General features: G+C 39.8%; 1 protein-coding gene across 1 annotated transcript; it reads left to right on the top strand.

Annotated features, from left to right (window-relative positions):
• The first annotated feature begins 165 nt into the window (after nt 1-165).
• LOC128371107 (protein Aster-B-like) lies at nt 166-21,916 on the top strand. Its single transcript, XM_053331314.1, has 17 exons — nt 166-437; nt 2,195-2,279; nt 2,432-2,535; nt 2,674-2,769; nt 3,052-3,132; nt 4,726-4,841; nt 5,493-5,661; nt 9,234-9,405; nt 9,528-9,671; nt 11,620-11,738; nt 11,856-11,998; nt 17,433-17,536; nt 18,229-18,420; nt 18,579-18,666; nt 19,381-19,488; nt 19,688-19,808; nt 21,690-21,916. The coding sequence occupies exons 1-17, from the start codon at nt 222-224 to the stop codon at nt 21,777-21,779; spliced, it is 2,148 nt and encodes a 715-aa protein (XP_053187289.1). The 5' UTR covers nt 166-221; the 3' UTR covers nt 21,780-21,916.
• The last annotated feature ends 309 nt before the right edge of the window (nt 21,917-22,225 follow it).

The raw sequence follows: 22,225 nt of genomic DNA, 5'->3' as shown, positions 1-22,225 counted from the left end.
ATGTTCATTTCCAAGTTTTTGCATTAATAGAAAACATTTGGGCTTTGTGTGTATTTGGATGAAATCTCTGACCTGACAGGCATTTGAAGATAATCATTTGGTGCTCTCAGGCCTGCTGCTGCTGCTGCGTCCCATCAGACACTACTTGAGTGTGTGACAGAGGTGTGTTTGTGTATGGGGAGTGGTGACCTGAATCACTGCTTTTCATACATGGAAACAAAATGAAGGAAGGGAAGCTGGATGCAAATACAACAAGTTGGCACAAGGACAGACTGATGAGGAAAGAAAAAAAGCAGATAAAAAGAAGAAAGAGAATGGTGGTGCAGAGTGAGAGTTTATCAGTCCAGGACTCAGAGACTGAAAGAAACTGGGAGCCTGAGCAGGAGCAGCCAGTCCAGTGGCAGCAGTGGGACTTGGACTCAGAGCAGGTCCCTGCTGTAAGTCACATTGTCTGCATAGTGGACCACAAAACAGCAATGGGAATTGTGTGGCTAAAAAGACAAGATCATTTGATGAAAGTTGGTTTAAAACTTGAGAGAGAGGAGTTAAATGTGGCCAAATGTTTGGTTTAGTGACTATTGACAAAAACGACTTTACTTCCACTTATATCTATTACTATATACAAATCTCAGAGCAGCCTGGACTCAGCTGAGATTGTATCAACAACCTGTAGTCTAAAATGTGTGTGAATCATACTCAGCTCTGTTTCACATTTAGAATATAATATGCAGTTCTGTAAATGTCATCCTGCAGCTATGACAACTTGGTATGACAATTTGGCTCTCTGTGTGCCTCTGGTCCTCTCCTGATGGCTAAGTACAGTTATCTGTCAGACAGAGCAGGTTTGGACTTGGCTTTGACCAGACTTGTTGAGAAAATGCATGTTCAGACATTGTTGAAAAGTCACAAAGGAGAACAGTAAAAAAGTAAAGAGGTGAAATGTGAATACTTCATAGTTACAGTAAAATAAACCTAACAGTATATAGCTAGTCCCCTAGAACTGACTTTAATATGCCACTGAATTACAATTACAACAGCAAATAGGTTTTGTCTTATTAACATAATGAGAAAAATGTTGTTTATTAATGTTTTGACTGATTTAGACAGCTGCAAGAATGTTAATACTGAATGAGTGAACTGTTCAGAGACAGCATTGTTTTTTTTTGTTCCACCAAAATATCTGATCTTCCAGTACAATATCAGCCAGTACAAACTAGAGCAATATTCAATTGCATGCTAATGTTTACTTGTGCTGGCAGCACAAGTTTTGGGAATGATCACAGTCTTATTTTAATACAGTTGAGGCTCAGCATGTTTATTCACAGCATGATCGCTCACTAATCAACCAAAGTGCTTCCATTGCCTAAACCTAAACCTATACAGGCAGGATTCAGTTCCTCTGAAATCAAACAGTTCACAATGACTTACATATTAAACTAAACTATAGGATATATGGACATTGAGACCTCATGTTGATGGTGGATGAAAACAGGGTATCCTCAAAATGATTAGCATTCATCTGCATCCCTACATGTGTGATTTACCCTACACTTTATTTAATGTCAAACATCAAAGGTATTTTATTGATCATTTCTCCTTGAAAAAGACAATTAATAATGAATACTGTATGTGCATATTATGAGAAATTCCTATCATTATGTATAGTATAATTTATCTTTAACGTTAGTATTTTAGTGTGTGAGCATGTTAACATTTGCATACATACAAAGTAGCACTACATTAAGTAAACCTGAGGCTGATGGGAATACCACTGATTTAGCAGGACATAAATAAAAGTATTGGACACATTGGAATGATGGATAATGGCACTACAGGAAAAGTAAAAGGATCATACTAGTTCACCAAGGTAATAAAGCAAACAACTGTAGCAATGTTTCACTGAAGTCCACTGAGAAGTCCAAAGTCAGCTAAATACGTCCTCTGGGTCCATCAGTGTCTGCTCAACATTTCAAGACAGTCCACCAAACAACTGAGATATTTGTGTGTGGAGTTGTGGGCCGACAAACTGAATATTATCCTCCTCAGACTTAAAAAATACATGTTGGTTATATCATTTCTGTTCTTTTGAAAGAAAAATGTCTTTCTGTCCAGCATGAAAAATGAGTGATTGTTAATGTGTGTTTTGTAAGCGTTGTCCATACCTATGTTTACTGTGATTGTGTGTCCACTGCAGGTTTTGAGTCCCACCTACAAGCAGCGCAACGAGGACTTCAGGAAGCTTTTCAAGCAGCTGCCAGATACTGAGCGCCTCATTGTGGGTGAGTCACCCCACACTGATACACACAAAATATCATCTTCAATGTGAACATGTTTTAATGGCTGAACAAACATGAAATGGACTGCTGAATTGTTGATCCTGTGTATAGGACAAAGTTGTCATTCTTAACCTTTGACCTTTAACTTGTTCCAGACTATTCATGTGCTCTGCAGCGGGACATCCTCCTGCAGGGACGGCTCTACCTCTCAGAGAACTGGATTTGTTTCTATAGCAACATCTTCCGATGGGAAACCCTGGTGAGGACAGTGATGCACTATAGTGGCTAGGGGTGCTGACTAGTTGCCTTTGTGACTGAGTTTATTTATCCTATACTTGAGCACTTTAAATGTTATCATCAACCTTTGAAGTGGTCTTATCTGCTTGTCTGTTTCAAGCTAATGGTTCGATTAAAGGACATCTGCTCCATGACCAAGGAAAAGACGGCTCGCCTCATCCCCAACGCCATCCAGCTGTGCACTGACAATGAGAAGGTAGATCAATCACATATACAGTACACTACTGTACAAACTGAGCAGTTCACCTTGCATAATCACAAGAAACATCTTGATTGACAATAAAATGGAGACAATTTTATTATAGGCCATATTTTGATGTGTAACATAACTGCCACTTTAATATGTATTTACTTTTAATATTATTATACAGAACCACAAACTGCTTTTGATGATGACAACAATGCAGTCTGTCTCTCCAATTGGAAGATAAAAACTCTTTTTGACTCATGAATCCATCCAACTGTGTTCATCTCTTAGCATTTTTTCACCTCATTTGGGGCGAGGGACCGGACATACATGATGATGTTCAGACTGTGGCAGAACGCTCTCCTAGAAAAGGTGAGAGTGACTACACTGACATTGTAGAGCTGATGATCATTATGTATTAGATGTGCCATTATCTTGCTTGCTGGTAGAATCATAATCAGGTACAGTAGATGAACTGGATGCAGTATTTGCAGACATTCAAATCAACATGTTTAACTGAGCTCAGACTGAAACACGCTTGTCAAAGTCAACTGATACTCAAATGAAATCTAATGCTATTAGATATGAGAAATATATGAGCTGTTTTTTTTTCCTTGTAAGTGAGAGACTATATCGAACACCATAGTTTTTAAAAATGTAAATATCCATAAAAAACTAATTTTCACACAACCTCAATTGTAGAACCAGATGTGTACATTCCAGTTCTACCACAAGAATCAAGCTGAACCCTTACAAAAGTTTTATAACTAGTATAAGATGATATGCATAACAAACAATACACCCACCTTGCTTGTGAGCAGACCTACAATGTATTTTAATTCAATGAGTCAGTAGAGGTTCATCTCTCTTAGTAAATATCTATCTAACGTTGTAAGTCAGCTGTAACATTCCTAATGCCATTCACCTCTTTTAACATTTGCTCATAGCATGTCCCTGTCACACAATGCAGGCCGTTCTCATCCTCTTCCTCTACAATATGTTGGACAATGACATAGAACATTTTTTCTTGTATACATTATTCTTATGTCATTGTCTGACAGGTGACACACACTATGTGCATTAACTCAAGGTGCTAATCAATTAGTCAGGTTGATCTTTCTAGTCCTCTCATTGGATGATTGTGTGTGCATATATAGAAGTGTTGTGATGCTGTACATGATATGCCTGATGAAGGTTGGATAGACTGAAATGTTGTGACTCAATAAAACAAACAACAGTGAGTGAGACAGTGTGGGAGTGATTTTTCATTTTTTGAAAGCAGAGTTTCAAAAATGTATTTTTTGAAATAAGGAGACTCTACTGTTGTCATAGAAATAACACACACACACACACACACACACACACACACACACACACACACACACACATATATATATATATATATACACACACATATATATATATATATATATACACACACACACACACATATATATATATATATATATATACACACACATATATATATATATATATATACATATATGGGATACATGGTTTGATATGATCCTAACCATATGATTTACCCTGTCTGACTGATGACATCTGTTTCACTCTTACATTTAGCAGGGTATTCAATCTCCTTGCTTGCTGACCGGTTTCCATGGCAAACACTTGTTTACTCCAATGAGGGTTAGGCTAACGATTTACTTTGGTAGCTTTTCTACCTACAAACATAACACAATAACACTGACAAAAAAACAACCTTCTTACAATTTACCAGATATATTAATGTTACCAATGAGGATTGTTTGATATTTCTTAACTGTTTTAGTTTCTCCTTGTAATGTTGGTAACAGTGGCTGTGTCCGAAATCACTTCCTTATGTACTCAGTCACTACTTGCAATAATGGACACTAAACAGTGAGCAACTCCAAATTTCAGATACCAACTAATTATTGAATCACTCTGCTTTTGTCTGCTTTTCTTTCTCCACTGACTTAGCCATTGTGTCCTAAAGAGCTGTGGCACTTTGTCCATCAGTGTTACGGTAATGAACTTGGCCTGACCAGTGATGATGAGGACTACGTCCCCCCTGATGAAGACTTTAACACCATGGGGTGAGTATCCCACTCAAGATGCATCCATCATGTGTTCCATTTCACAACACACTTTCCTTACTTACGGTGGGAAAATATCTGTAATGTGCACATTGTTTTTGTTTGTGTACCATTTCAGTGTCTCTACGTCTGGCATGATGGCTTTCTTCCTTACTTTCACCTCAACACTTATACAATATAATCAATGAAGTTATTGTCAACTTTATATATAAACATTTAAATGGTGATATAAATGAAAAGTGGTGGTAGTAAGTTAAAGAACACAAGTGCTGCTTAATAATTCAAATCAATTATTTCTTCTTTTAAATTCTTAATTAAGTTCAAACTACAAGTCTTAATTAAATAAATAAAGCTTTATAACTTTACATTATGAAAATGAATAATAGAGTCAAGGGTTTTATGGGTTTGTACTGTCAAAGTGATGCAGAGGTAAGTTGGGTATTTATCAGAGATCAAAATATTCAGTGTCTATCTTACATGAAAATCAGTCATGATAAAAACAGAAAGGTTTAAAATTGCAGCCAGGACTCCCACTATCATGAGCACCACCTCCATCACACCCATACACATGCATGTGTGTAGCCCAGTGTGGGCAGTGTGCAGCAAGCTGGTAACCTTGACCTACAGCTGCTGTCCGTCTCCATGGTGCAGGTACTGTGAAGAGCTGCCTGTGGAGGACAGCAACGAGCACAACAATGACACCAGCAACACCCTCGCCAAGAACACTGAAGGCAAGCCCGACATCAGCCCTGTGCTGCCTCACAAAGCCTTCCCCAACATCGCTCTGCCAGAGGTGACCAGCACCGACTCTCCAGTCCCTGTGAGTAGGCTGAACAACCACTGAACAACCACTTTGTCATGTTAGGAACTCCTATAGTTCAAACCACATGCTGCCATGAAGAACTGATACTGAACATAGCTCAACAATGATAAGCTAACATAAACACACAGTAACCAGGGATGTGCAGAGGATGTGAGAAGGGCTGGAGCCCAAATTCATAAAATGAAGTAATTAAATAAATATATTTATGGAATGACTACATTAGATCATCACTGTTAAAGGGATACTAAAATGTATGTATTTAAGACAAACTGATGACTGAGGTTGGTTCAAACACTGCTACAATTCATGTATCATGTCATAATACTGAGGCTTGATAAACATCATGCACACAAGCCAGGTTTCTAAAAAAACACATAAGATTTAGATTTATTAGACACAGTTTGTTTTTTTAGTGATTCATGATTTCATTTTTCACAGCTGAGATTCCTTCATCACCCCCCCCCCCCCTCCAAAATAAACTGAAGAAATACTTTAAAAGAAAAAGGCCTGAATTTAATTATTTGCCTAAATACATAATAACACTGACTAAACAGTTAACATTCAACACTCATGTAAATGTAAGTACATTCGTTGTACTTATGTTGAACCTGTAGAGTAAGCATAATGCATAAAAAGCAAACAAAGGAAATAAGTATGCTTATGGACAACAAATATACAGAATCTACTTTATATACAGGTCAATTTGTTATGTATCTTGTATATACTGTCTATACAGTATATACTGTCTATACAGTATATACTGTATTAGTACTGAGTTATATCTTTCTGTCTCATTGTAGTAGGAAGTCAGCAATAAGAAATGATAATGGGAAAAGCTTATTGTCTTCTGGAGACAAACTCAAATCCCCAGGGGGTCCCTTCCCACCTTACACACCAAAACAAATACAATCTTGTAAAACAGGTATTTTGTCGAAAGGTGTCGTGAGCTTCTCAGAGTGCACAAGGATCCTGTCAATTGTATCATGTTCTTCATAACCTGCACCATGGTGAATGCTAAGGTGAGCAATTACAACAACTTTTCTTTTACACTGAAACACTTTTGCTGCTGCACTGTCTGAACAGACACATTGTTAATACTACATGAACATCTGTTGAAAGCTTTTGTCTGTGTTTTACTAACCTCCTGTTACACTAACGGGAAATTAATGTAATCCAAAATCCATATGGAACGATGTAATGCCTTAATCTGACAGTTAAACTTTTGTCCTAACTGGTAAAAAAAAGAAAGAAAGAGGAAGAAAATAGTGAATATATTATATGCACATTTTTCAATAAGGTTTTGTCAACTGTAAAACATGCCTACCTGTGTTTGAATGTTTGTGCACAACAAACTGAATACATGTGTACATGTCTGTGCAAAACTGGTTTTGTAAGAACTGATTATGGTTTGTGCATATTAGACTTCTGACAGATCTGCTTTGCACTGTTTTTCTGTGGGAATGGACAGAAAAATGAGCATATTTATGCACACATTTCTGTTTCTGACAAACAAGAGATACAACACATCAGAGTAAGACATTGTCACATTCAGTAAGCTGTGATGTTCAATTCTTAACTGTTCAGTTAAACAGTGCTGGTGGAGCAGGGATGAACAGCAGGGGCTGCTGGTGAATGTCATGGCTAATATGCAAGTGAGATTCTCTTTATGCATCCATGGTATCAACAGATAAAATGGACAAATGTGCAAATCAAGATCTTTACAACATGGTTTCTACTTGAGACATCCCACCGTGTGAATTTGTGCAAAGAAATATACAAATGTAAATTGAGTTTGTGCACACAAAGTCAAGTGTAGGGGTACAACTATTTTCACTTATCAAAATCTTACATGTAAATAATATGTGCACATTTTTTTCTTCATGTTTGTGTTACAAATTTGAAACAGGCTTTGTGAGACAAGGGAGGGTTTGAGGGACAGGTTCACAATTTTTCAATTTTTAAAAAAAGAGTCAGGTGTTCATATAAACAGTAGAGAAGTTTTTCCTCTCTGTAATCATTCTTCATGTTCATTGTGGTACAGGCTGACCAAAGTGGTCTAATCTTTAATAGAAGGCAGACACAGAAGGCTGGATCAGTTGTCCAACTGTATTTTTATTATTATGAATTATATAATGTAACAAAAAATTGTACAAAAGAACAAAATTAACTTAACTCACAAGCATAACTGAAATAAAATTAAAACAACGTGTACACAGCTACACTCTAGCAGAACAACCCCCCTGAGCAGTCTCACAGCTCCTTCTTATATAGAGCCCTCTATCAGCCTGCCCTCTGAATGAAAGTGGACTATACCACTCCTCAGGTAAGTCCTGAGCCCCTCCTGAAACAGGTATGTAACAACAAGATTAGCAGTTAAACAACAGTCACATGACATCACTTTTATACAGCCTGCCTCCATTACATCTGCAACCAAACTTAAATCAAATCATAAACAATCTTAATATCTACACAACAATTCACCAACCACCCCTTCACATGGTTCTTCCCTAGTGACATCACTAATGATGTCACCAGTCTATAAATTCAGGAGACCTAGGCCACCTCCTCCCTTTGTTTCCTGAACACATGTATGTATGATGAGTAACAAAGAAAGATATAAAACTTTATGTCCTCAAACTAAACCAATAAACTCTAACTTCAATACAAGTGTGTGTTTTATTTTAACCAAAAGTCTGCTGAGATGTAACTTAACCAAATATACTGCAAAACACAAACAAACCCGGGATAGTAAGTATCTGCAAAGTATGATTACTGACTAACTTATGATTCAAACAACAAACATCAAGTATAATTAAATTAATAACTTATGGTACAAATGTAGTTGATGGGGACAAATGGTGTGCTCTCACCCACTTTGTTACATTCATACTGACAATTAAAAGATCTCCTTCAAATGTGCTTTCAATGGAAGTGATGGAGGAAAAAATCCACAGTGTGTCCATACAGTCATTTCAAAGTAGATGATCAGCTTCTATTGAGCTTCAGCAGTTAGTCATATCAAGTGATATCTGACACATTTAAAGTCTTTTTAGCATTAAATTCCCTCTTAGTGTTTCCCTATTGAGCTGTGGTGGAAGTATAGTAACAAAAAGAGGAACTTTGGTGCTAAAAACACTAACGTTGAAACATAGAAGATGAAGATTTGACTCATTTGGACTCTGAAGCTTCATATTAGCTTCACATCTACTTTTAAATCCATGTTTACACAGAAGGACTGTGGATTAATGGTCCATGATTACAGCAGAAAAAGCAAGTTTCAATGGTCATTAGGACTCCTGGCTGTTGTTTTAAGACTTATGAACCCATCCTTTATTTATAAGATGCAATGGTCCGCATTATGGGGAATGCAGCACCTGGTGTTTTTGGAGCTTGAGTCATACCAGGGACTAAAAGTCAGGATAACTCTACTCTACTGCTTATCATTAACCCAACTCTGTTTCTTGTTTCCCAACTTCATGGGAGTGGAATACTGAATCTCTGGAGCAACCCTTTAAACAATGGAGATCCTTGTTTTGACTATCCAGTGTTTTTTCTTCCTGCTCCATCAGTATGACCTGCCCCCTGTGGAGGATGTATCCAGCCCAGTCCCTGACACAGACCTCCTGACCGTCCCCATGCCTGAGAGCCACAGCAGCCACATCCTTTCACCTTCACTGGACCTCAATGACAACGAGGATCTGCCCACCGAGCTCAGTGACTCATCAGAGACACATGACGAAGGTGTGTGTATGGTCCCCTCAATAGAACCTAAAGTGTACATGTTGATTGCTGTTGGTTTTGTTTATCTGTTCAGTTTTGACCCCTCAACACATACTCACACACAGAAATACTGTTTTGTGCAGGAGAGGTGCAGGCTTTCCACCAGGACCTGAGTGGCAGGCAATACATTAATGGGGTGTACAAGTTCAGTGTGGACAAGATGTATGACTTACTCTTCACTGAGACTGAGTTCATGAGGGACTTTCAGGAGCAGAGGCGGTTCTCAGGTAAACTCATTATAATACATTTGACTCCTTTTTAAATGTATTTATAGCAACAAATCACAGCATAACTAGGAGCTGGTCCAGGACAAGCCTGGCCGGCCCTAACTATAAGCTTTATCAAGAAGGAAAGTTTTAAGCCTATTCTTAAACATAGAGAGGGTGTCTGTCCCCCAGATCAAATCTGGAAGATGGTTCCACAGGAGGAGGAGCCTGATAACTGAAGGCTCTGCCTCCCATTCTACTTTTAGAGATACTAGGAACCACAAGTAGACCTGCATGCTGGGAGCGCAGTGTTCTGGTAGGTTCATAAGTTACTAGGAGCTCTTTAAGATATGATGGAGCCTGACCATTGAGACCTTTGAAGGTGAGGAGAAGGATTTTGAATTCTATTCTGAATTTTACAGGAAGCCAATGCAGTGAAGCTAAAATGGGAGTAATATGATGTCTCTTTCTAGTTTTTGTCAGAACACGAGCAGCTGACCAGCTGGAGAGTCTTTAGAGACTTGTTAGGACAGCCTGATAATAATGAATTACAGTAGTCCAGCCTAGAAGTAACAAATGAGTGGGCTAGTTTTTCAGCATCTCTTTGAAACTTTTCCTTACAGTGGTGCTGGAGGCCAGAGTAATGCCATCCAGAGTATTTATATTATTAGATGATTTGTTTCTAAGGTGTTTGGGGCCAAACACAATAACTTTTTATTGTTACAGTTTTACAGTTTTTTCTAAGTTAAGTAGAAGGAAGTTGCACGTTATCCAGGCCTTTATGTGGTTGGAGGTTATTTAATTGATTGGACATCTGGCTTCATTTATACATATAATTGTGTATCATTTGCTTAACAATAACATTTTTTTTTCTAAATAATGAAAGGAAGCAGATTTAAGGTGAATGGTATTGGACCAAGCACTGAACCGTGTAAAATCCTGTGTAATGCTCAATGGTGTCAAATGCAGCAGTAAAAAAAGTACAGAGATAAGTCCTTTCATTGGTGCAATTAGGAGGTTATTTGTAACTTTGAGCAGTGCTGTCTTTGTGCTATGATGAGCTCTAAATCATGACTAAAAATCCTCAAATAAACTATTATGTAGAAAGTCACACAGCTGATTGTTGACTGCTTTCTCAAGGATTTTGGAGATAAAGGGAAGGTTAGATATAGGTGTATGTTTAGTTAAAACACCCAGAGTATGCTATATATATATACACATACACACATGCATGCTTGTTAGGAGTAAAAGATTAAAAGTAATGAAGTAAAAGAAACTTAAAAAGGTGGGTTATTAAGAAGAACCAATAAAATAGAATAAACAGAATAGTCCAAGTTGTAAAACAGGCTGAAATAGAAAATAAAAGACAGATTCATAAATAAATAAAATTCAATTGAATGCCAAATTAAAAATGTAGGTTTTAAGTTTGCTTTTAAAAATATAAACACTGTCTGCTGCCCTCAGGTCTTCAGTAAGGCTGTTCCAGAGATGAGCACCATAGTAATAAAAAGATGCCTCTCTGTGGGTTTTTGTCCAGACTTTCGAAATAATTAAAAGGCCCCTAGTACTACTGACATGTTACACTCCAACATGATCTGCAGTGATAAACTTCTGATTTGTCATCACTCACTGTAACAAGGCAAATGCTAAGACTATTCAAACAGTGACAGGCTAGGAATCCAGTACTATTGTAGTCTATGTTGGATAGCAATACAAACACAATCAGGGATTGTCTTGGAACTGTTTATTATGTCCATTTGAAATTGAAGGTTTACAAAGCTTTATTCTCATTATGTATTAGAGAGCCGCACCAATTTTTTGTTCAGGTGAAGTGGAAGAAAAGTGGCACAGCTTAAAATTGTGTTTAGTCTCATGCAATATGTATTTTGAGGCATTTGAGGTCCAAAAGATGTGACGGAATGAGCTCCACAGACTACCTTTAAGTTTCGTTTCATGTTTTGTCTTGTAGATGTGGTGTATCAACCATGGAAGAAAGAGCAGGATGGGAACCAGACCAGAGAGATCATGTACACCATTGCTCTGAATAATCCTCTGGCACCCAAGTCAGCCACAGTCACTGAAACACAGGTCGGTGGATATTTCATGCCATTAGATCATTTCTTACTAATTTCTTGAAATCTGTGTATTTGAATATGTAAAGGAGTCCACTATTCCTTAAATGTGTCTGCATGTTGTTGTGTTCAGACTCAGTACAAGGCCAGCCAGGAGAATGAGTGCTACATTATCGATGCAGAGGTGATCGCTCATGACGTTCCCTACCACGACTATTTCTACACGCTCAACCGCTACATGCTCACCAGAGTGGCCAAGAGCAAATGTCGCCTGAGGTAAGGGGGTAATATCTCACTCCCTTTATAACATAGAAGTGTACCTCTATGTGTGAACTGTGTGAAAACTAAACCCAAGCTCTTAAATCTTCAGACTCTAAGACTTCTCAGTGAGCACTTGGCAACAAAGATGGAATGAAAACAGCAAGAGTGAGGTTGATCAGTTCAAACATATATTTATAAAAAGAAGGAAACACTGAATGAATTCAACTTAACTCTGTCACAGGAGCATACTGATTTGAAACAAATTCCTGTGTCGGTCTTTCATTCCAAACATTGTGCATCCTCCCTCTCTGAGTACTTCACAAAACAGCATCACATGAACCATTACAATAGTCACTGCAAAGTCAGTCAAAAGTCAAAGGCTTCCACTAAAGACCAGATCTAGATTGAATGAAACAGACTGGTTTAACAGATTTGCACATGGATTTATTAAACCTTTAAAGTCCTTGTAAGGTAAGAATAAATATGTGTTCTGAGTTTGACATACCACAGAAAAGTGTGTTGTTAACCACCCTGCCAAATTTGAATGATTAAAAAAATCTGCAAATATATGAAATTAGGCTTCAAAGTTGTGTAAAACTCAGCCTCTTTCTCTGCCACCAAACGCTGTGGAAGTGCCCGCCGAGTTCACTGAAACCCCGCCCCCTACCAAGTGTCACCTGTCAATCAAAGTCACCACCTCTACCAGAAACATGGACGCTATGTCTGAGAGCTTTCTGCGGGTAGCCCGGCGGCTAGCTCGGCAGTTAGCTCGGCTAACTGTAGACTGTAGTAGTAGTAGTGTGCGCTGAATGTATTAATACCTCTATAGCAGCAGGGGCGGGTTTATGCTAATCATTCAGACCCGCCCACTAAATCCTGAACACAGAAATGTTGAAACACAGTTTGTGAAGCCTAGCTCCACAATTCAAATCTAAATGGTTGAAATGCTTTTTACACCTTTTTTAGAAATACATTTATGACCTATTTAATGTGTTGAGAAGAAAATGAATTCACTTTACAGTCTTTAAAATATCTTTAAATGAGAAATGAAAACTTTATGTTGATTTTCAGCTGCTCTTTTAGAAACATGGAATTGGTGACGTTTACAAAATGTGTCATTGATGTGCAAGTGTACATTCAGTACAGCCAAATAGTATTTGAAGGAGACCTATTATACTTTTCATTATGATCAGTCATTTAGGGCCCTATCTTGCAGTCAGTGCACAGCGGATGGCAGCGTGGTGCACGTGTCTTTGTTAGTTTCCCCCGGCGCAGTTGTCATTTTCTCTTCCTGCGCCCACGTTGTCTAAATAGCAAATGCACTTACACCAGTCTGTGCGTCTATGGGCGTGTTGGTCTCTAGATGAGGTGTGGTCAGGCACGTTGGTGGCGCGTTGCTATTTTGAGGCAGAGGAAAGTGATTGAGCTACTGACCAAAAACAAACATGTCTAAAGTCGCTGGTGCATATGTTACTGTTATTTAAGGGAGCATCATCAAGAGTCCTATATGCTCCTATATAGGTGGATATATAGGAGCAGACACTGTGCTTGTTACCACACGGACGCACAGCAGCACACAAACATGCAAAACATCACTAATAAAAGGACCACAATGTGAATTCGTATTATGATTGTACATACAACATATTAAAAATGCAAGTCATATTACCGTTACCGTTACCATCCTCTTCTGCTAATCGGGGGTCGGGTCGTGGGCGCAGCAGCCTAAGCAGGTAAGCCCAGACTTCCCTCTCCCCTCTTCCCTCTTCCCCCTCTCCCCAGCCACTTCGTCCAGCTCTTCCCGGGGGATCCCGAGGCATTCCCAGGCCAGCCAAGAGACATGGTCTGTCCTAGGTCTTCCCCGGGGTCTCCTACCGGTGGGACGTGCACTGAACACCTCACCAGGGAGGCGTCTGGGAGGCATCCTAATTAGATGCCCGAGCCACCTCATCTGGCTCCTCAACGTGGAGGAGCAGCGGATCTATTCCGAGCTCCTCCCAGATGACTGAGCTTCTCACCCTATCTCTAAGGGAGAGCCCAGCCACCCTACGGAGGAAGCTCATTTCGGCAGCTTGTACCCGCGATCTTGTTCTTTCGGTCACTACCCAAAGCTCATGACCATAGGTGAGGGTAGGAACGAAGATCGACTGGTAAATCGAGAGCTTCGCCTTTCGGCTCAGCTCTCTCTTCACCACGACGGATCTGTGCAGAGTCCGCATTACTGCAGACACCGCGCCAATCCGCCTGTCGATCTCACACTCAGCCCCAGAAATAAGAGAGCTCTCCCCCGGTACATGGTCGAAGCTCTCCCGGAGGTGGGAGTTGAAACTCTCTCTGACAGGAGACTCTGCCAGACGTTCCCAGCAGACCCTCACAATACGTTTGGGTCTGCCAGGTCTGACCGGCATCCTCCCCCACCATCGGAGCCAACTCACCACCAGGTGTTGATCAGTTGACAGCTCCGCCCCTCTCTTCAACCAAGTGTTCAAGACATGCGGCCGCAAGTCCGACGACATGACTACAACCTCAATCATCAAACTGTGGCCTAGGGTGTCCTGGTGCCAAGTGCACATATGGACACCCTTATGCTTGAACATGGTGTTCATTATGGACAATCTGTGACGAGCACAGAAGTCCAATAACAGAATACCGCTCAGGTTCAGATCGGGGGGGCCGTTCCTCCCAATCACACCCCTCCAGGTCCAACATACAGGCACCAAGCCGGGGGGCAATAAATATTGCCACCCCTGCCCGGCGCCTCTTACCAGTGGCAACTCCAGAGTGGACAAGAGTCCAACCCCTCTCGAGAAGACTGGTTCCAGAGCCCTTGCTCTGCGTCGAGGTGAGGCCGACTATATCTCATGTCCCCTCCTTGGGCTGTGCCCGGCCGGGCACCATGGGTGAAGGCCCGGCCACCAGGCGCTCGCCACCGAGCCCCACCCCCAGGCCTGGCTCCAGGGGGGGGGCCCTGGTGACCCGCGTCCGGGCGAGGGACACGGAAAACCATTTGTCTTGTTCGTCATTAGGGTCTTCTGAGCTACCCTTTGTCTGGCCTCGCCCCCCGGACCTGTTTGCAATGGGAGACCCTACCAGGGGCATAAAAGCCCCCGACAACTGAGCTCCTTGGGTCACTGGGACACTCAAACCCCGCCACCACGATAAGGTAGTAGCTCAGGGAGGGGACATGTCATATTAGTTAGTCATAATATTTATCAGATTTAATTAATTGTAAAAAATGGAGAGCGCCGCTGTGGACAGTCCTAACAACCTATGAAAGTCTGTAGCCTCTGATGCTCACAGAGCGCAGTGCTATTACACACAGCTGATCACTGTTTATTAAATCAGCTGATGACACCAGGCTGCTGCAGTATAACTACACACACCTCTACACTCATCATATCTCCATATTCTTCCTTTATATGAATTAAATGTGAGGTTAGCAGCTCATCAGCCAACTTTCCTTTCAGCAAAAGTAAGTCATGTTATATTATTGAAACATTGCTGGGTAAATGCGCTGTTATAATAGCAATCCACCAATGTGACAGCGCTCCTGGATATTAAAGGGAATGAGAGATGACACTCTGATTGGTTTACCGCGTGTTACGCCCAAAACACGCCTATGATTAATGAGGGGACTTAAGTCCATCCCTTTTAGACCATGCGCCTGGCGCAGTGAACATTTTTCTTCTGTTAAAATAGCTAAAGTGGATTTGGACACTCCCCAAAGGCACTTGCGCCACACGCTTCACGCCATGCGTTATAGATCATTAAAATAGGGCCCATAATGTTACAATGTTTGATATTCATGTTAAAAGTCAGTGTTGTTGAATAATGAGTTCTAACAGTTTTTTTCTGCTCTCAGCCCAAACTGACATTGGGTCATGACTAGGGTTGCAAAGGGGTGGAAAATTTCCGGTAAATTTCCATGGGAAGTTAAGCTGGGGAATTTTGGAAATATTCCAAATTGGAAACTTTCCATGGGAATTATGGGAATTTATGGGAATTAAATGGAAATTTATGGGAATTGATGGTAATTTAGTGGAAAGGTATCATCATTTGATTGATTAATTGGATAAAGAATTCTACCCTTCATTAAAAATCAGAACATGTTGACGTTGAAAAAAGGTGCAAAATGTCGCTTGATGTGCCTGAGCTGTTGAAGTTATATTAAATTATAAAATTATTTATAATTTAATATAAAAAAACAACTAAAAGTTATTATTCTTAATAGTTTCACACACAACTCTGAAAAAATACAACAATGTGTCTGTGAAGCTACACATCCCTGAGGGGGGTGTGTCCAATGTATCCTGGTGGAGATACAACTCAAAATATACAAGATGTTTTTAAAACTATTAGTTATTGTTATTTACTCAGGTGCAAATGATATAACTAGTAACATCAAAGTTCCACTCCTGTCTGTTAAAGTGATATTTGCTGTATAAATTGTGGTTTATTTGGTTTTGACCAGTTTTATTTTTTCCACCATAAGGCTAAATATAGCACTTACACATAAAAATATCCCAAAATATATTACCATATAATGTCATCAAAAGCACAGGCTCAAAAGTCTGGCTTCAAGTTGTGTGCTCTGGGCTCAAAAGTGTGGTCCAGAACTGTAGAAATCATCTGTGCATGTGATGGAGGAATGCACAGTACATGTAGGGGGCATGGTCTCAGTAGCCCTGCAGTAAACAGTGTGCTATGTGAGCATGTGATAGCATAGATATTCAACTGTACTGCATGATATCTGGTTGTTTAAGTCAGGATTATGCTAAAATATTATTTTACACAACTATATTTAAGTTCCCTAATAAGAACATACCTTCAGTTTTGTAAATTCCCGGTTTATTCCCGTTAATTCCCGTTAATTCCCATGGAAAGTTTCCAAGTTTGAAAATTCCCGGAATTTTGCAACCCTACTCATGACTGATTTCTTTATATGGACTTCTGCTGCAAGTTCTCTGCTCTGCTCGCTAACGTTATGACATTTTACTATTGTTTTGGGGCTAGTCTGGCACAGCAAAGTGAAATAAATTGTTTACACGTTGAGGTGTGCTGGTCATCTGCAGCTCTTCATCAAACGTCATCATCGTTTTGTACTATCCCTCCCTGATCCACTCAACAAACAGCTCCAAACATCTCCACGTTGTTATTTTAACTAGTATTATTTAGTGGTGCTAAAAAAAGTTCTACTAATTCAGTGAGGAACACATTCCTTCCTGTCATTATTTAAAAGCTTTTATTTGAAGCAGTAAAGCAGGAAATGTTGGGTTTGCATTAGCGGTATCTTATTAGGACTCTCTGTGATGTGGCATAAATATATTTTTTGAACTGTGAATCATATACATCTACTGTAGTGGAATCTCAATTACAAAACATACAGCTGGAAATGAGCATAACAGGTCCCCTTTAAATGTATGTGTATTTGTGTATGTGTATTCTACAGGGTGTCAACAGAGCTTCGCTACAGGAAGCAGCCATGGGGGATTGTGAAGGGCTTCATTGAGAGGAACTTTTGGAGTGGCTTGGACGAGTACTTCAGACACTTAGGTTAGCACTAAAATACAAACACGTGCATGACACAGTGTAACCATGAAGAACTGTGCTAACCCTTCTTCAAAGATGGCCATAAAATCCACTATCCACTTTGCATTATTCTGAACTTAACTCAACTATATTACACGTTATAGAACATTTAAGGACAATTCCAGTACTTTTCAACCTGGGTCCTATTTTCACAAGTAGCTTATTAGGAAATGTATGTATTATTAAAGTTTATTTGGACAGTTATTTCAGGCTCTGCTGCTTGCCCCAATATATACAGTGTTTTGGTACTTCACCACAAATGGTGAAGTACCAAAAACGGCATTACCCATAGTCAGGATGGTGACAATTATGAGAATAACACAAAGGTTGATCCTTAAAGGTTTTGCAAGATTTCAACTTCCGTATGTCTCTGTAAATCTTTACAGAGTAGTGTCGCTGTCACTAAAAAAGTGGTCATATGTGATACACACTAAATAATAGAAAGTGATCACTCACTCTGATGTCTTAATTTCATGTGAATAAAAGAGAAACAGGGTGACCGACTCTCACTGCAACCTCTCTCTTGTCAAAGCTCTCAGTGCTCTCTCTCTCTCTCTCTCTCTCTCTCTCTCTCTCTCTCTCTCTCTCTCTCTCTCTCTCTCTCTCTCTCTCTCTCTCTCTCTCTCTCTCTCTCTCTCTGGTTTCATCCTGTCTAGAGTTGGAGCTGACTAAATTGGATGTGGTGCTGATGGAGGCCCACAGACTGTCACCCAAAACCAAGGCTCTAAAGAGGAGAAAAAAGATGCTGGTCCATCACCTGAGGCCGACAGAGAACATGGATGAAGCCTTGAGCCCTGTTACCACACCTGAGGATGAGGAGGATATTCATCACATCAAACATGTGGCAGGTGAGACAAATACTGGTCTGTGGTCTGCCAAATAGAGTTGGACTGACAGTGAACAACAGCATCATTCACTGTAACTTTGAGAAAGACAAAAATAAGCAGTAAAATCATTTTTGAGATTGTGTCTCAGTTCCTTCTTTCTATGTCTTGAATATGTGCAGGTTCCACACAGACCAGACACATCCCAGATGCTCCAGCAGGCCTTGCACTTTACAACTTCTCCAAACTGCTGCTTCTCATCAGCCTTGTGTGAGTAATGGGATCACTTGTAGACTGTCATTATTCTGTTACTGCTACTGCTACAGCCCCTGCATCCTCACTCAACTTTTAACATCAGCTAAAATACTTTTCTCTAGCTCCTCTGACCTGCTATGTTCTTACCATCAATTTACTCAATCAAATCTGAGAGTATGGCTCTAAATAGTGTTTTTGAGTGTTTCTTTTTTCAACTAGATCATTTTTTTGTTTTATACCTTCGACATTTTCAAGTATCCAAGGAAACATCCTCATATGTCTTGCTTTAGTTAATGATGTTATTAAACAGAGAAAAGCTACACATCCAAATAATCAACAAGCTGAAAAAGGAGAATGTTTAACATTTTTGATTTGATAAATGACCTCAATGATTTATTGATTATCTGAATTGCTCCATTAAGATACTCTTTGAATAATCTTGCAGTCATCTGTTTTAGTTGTTTTGCTTTTTATTACTAACACGTCTGATATAGTTTCATAGATTATTTGGATGTTCTCTTAATTCTGTCTGTGTTCTTTTGTGTTTGCGTCGTTGTAATCTACCTGTTTCTCTCTGTCCTCATCTTCAATTGCATCCAATAGGATCTGTATAAGGTATTCTCATTTCAGCCATGACCATGACTCATTTCAGTAAATGGCATTAAGTGACGTGCTGTTGAACAGTTTCTCTCTGGTTTCTCTCTGGTTTCTCTCCTTCTCTCTCTGCAGTCTGGTTCTGCTGGTATTTCTCAATGTGATGCTGTTCTACAAGCTGTGGATGCTGGAGTACGCCACACAGAGTCTCACTGCAGCACAGACATTACGACCACAAGAAAGGTAATCACATGTGGACGTGGAGGCAAGAGAAGGGAAATCTGTTTATTGTTGTATATTTACTCTGTTATTTATGTTCTCCAACATGTACAGATGTTGATGAGTAAACAGTGAGTGACTGAAGTCCCTCCTATCCTGTGTGTGTGTGTGTGTGTCGATCGGTGTGCTTTTTAATTAAATCTGTATGACTGTGCCTCATCAGCAAAATTCCTCAGACCCAGCTGGAGTGGGTGCAGCTCCTGGACTCCCAGCAGCGTTACCATGACGACGAGCTACAAAAGTGGAAGGAGATAATCAAATCATCAGTGCTACTGCTCGATGAGGTGAGACATCAGGTCAAACCTTTTTATTTCTTCTTTTATTTTAGTTATATAAAGTTCTCTCTTTCTTTACGTTAAAAAAAAGGTATTTTAAGGAGCTATTAAACAAATCATCAATAATAAAAGAATTTAGTGGCAATGTCTCCTTCACAATAACAGTATCCACTATTCAAAACACACAAGCAGTGGAGTGGTTTGATGAGAGAGAGAATGATGTAAACAGTGTCACTGTTTGAGTCACCACATCTCAGAGCAGTTGTACATTTATGGTGTGGAAGACTGTAGGGCTGTTTCCAACAATAAATACAACATCAAAAGGAAGTTATTTCCCCTGGGCGTATGCTGTCTTTTCCCTCCATTAAATCTCTGCACACTAATAATGTTTAGATAAAGTATTTAACACTTTACTTACACACTAACTGACATGGTGACATCATCGCCACACACACCAGAGGGTCAGTTAAGGACATAGGGAGGCCTGTTTGGTCATTGTGCTTACTTACTAAATTAAAAAAAGGGAAACATTTATTGTTTAATTGTATTGTCCAGAGTGACACAATTGGCATTTTGTCTTTTTAAAGGTTTATTTTTGGGCTTTTTTGCCTTTATCTGACATTAGCTGGCATAGAGGCTTCCAGGAAACAGTGGGAGAGAGGGGGGAATGAGCTGCAGCAAAGGTCCTTTGCCCGAATCAAACCAGGGATGCTGCCATTATGTGGCATGTGCAGTAACCACTCAGCTACCAAGGTGCTCCACAATCAGCATTTATGGTACAGAAGGGACTCACTCCACATGTAGTTGCATCACTCAGGAACAGAAAGGGTCAACAATGTCCTGCCTTTCTGGGACTCATCTTAAAAAATGTATTCGCCTAAATACATTTATACATATATCACATATATCATCACATATATATATACACACACACACACACACACACAGTCCTGTAGTCCCTGTCAGCTTTACAGAGTACAGTCTAGACCTGCTCTATGTGAAAAATACTTTAAGATAACTTTTTTGGAGATTTAGCGCTATATAAATAAAGATTGATTGATTGGTTGATTGATTGACTGATTACAGCCCACAGTGTCAGTCAGCAGGCAGCTGTTTAGAGTGAAAAGGCTTTGATAAACACTGTACACACACAGCAGCAACCAGCTGACAGACACAGTAAGAGACAATCTGATGAACATAGCAAAGCATTTAGCAGCTAAAGAACCAGATATTTTTCTCAAGACTAGGTGGAGACCAAAGAGCTGAAAATACTGTTAGATGGACTTACATTTATTTAGCAGGTGACCAGGGACACAGCTAATACTATGTCCATGTTGTGGTTACAGCTTGTCGCGCTGCTCCTGAGTGGCAAAGAAATCAATTCTAGCAGGTTTAAACTGTGTAGATGTGTTTTTTGTTATTGCTGTGAGCATCACAATTCCAATTCCACCCATTGCATTGTGGTGGAGACAGGTATGACTGTACCACCAGAGGGATGTGACAGTAAACCAATCCTAACCAATCCTTCTAATCACTTTGAACTACTGTGTGTTGTAGCACTTTTCTTAAGATAAGTAGGACTGAGGTCATACAGTGTTTAATGAAAAATCTCTTGCCACAGTCAGTTTTGTGCACATTAGGATGTTACTGAATGTTGATATGTTGGCATTGTACCAGACAGCTTAGACAGAGTAGTCACTGACACATTCAGTTGACAGGTTGTGATGTATGGTGTGATGTGGTGTGATACTGGTGGGAACATGTTGTAACAGTAGTCAAATATATAGTCATGTACTCAGTCTCAATAAGTGAGTGTTAAATTCTATTCCCTTCATTTTCTGATACTCTTGTAATGTATCGGACATATTTTTCTCCTGACTTTCCATCCAGCTAAGAGACTCCCTTCTTGACCTCCATAAAAGCATCGGCCTCAGGGACTACAATTCTGAGCCAGAGGAAGAGAGAAACCAGTATCAATGATTGATAATCTCAAGGCGTACAGACATGATGTGCAATATTCAACCTACGTTTTTTGAGCCTGTGGAAAGAATGTGGCCTTTTTGAAGGCGGAGAGAAGAGGATGGAGTTCAGTCAGAGAGCTTTTCTGAGAAAGCAACTCCTGAGAAAGCAACTCCTGACCTCATGGACCTGCAGTGGGTGAGAGTGCAGAAACACACCACAACACATCTAGTCCATGGTCCAGAGGCCAACATTTCACTTGTTGGTACCATTCAAGGTGGCAAAGGTTACTTATATTTTTTGAAAACATCAATGTTTGTAGATAATATTTTGGCATGATAACCCTTCCTGAGTCAGCTGTTGGAAAAATGCATTTTAGACGTTGGTACATATCTTGGTTTATGCTCAAGTTCAGAATATTTTACAATCTTTAAAAATATTGTGTTTAGTATCATTTTAAAGGGGAC

Source organism: Scomber japonicus, chromosome 13 (assembly GCF_027409825.1).
Source record: "Scomber japonicus isolate fScoJap1 chromosome 13, fScoJap1.pri, whole genome shotgun sequence".
NCBI classification, from domain to species: domain Eukaryota; kingdom Metazoa; phylum Chordata; class Actinopteri; order Scombriformes; family Scombridae; genus Scomber; species Scomber japonicus.
Note: the sequence above shows the minus strand (reverse complement) of the source record. Positions and strands in the feature narration are given on the sequence as shown.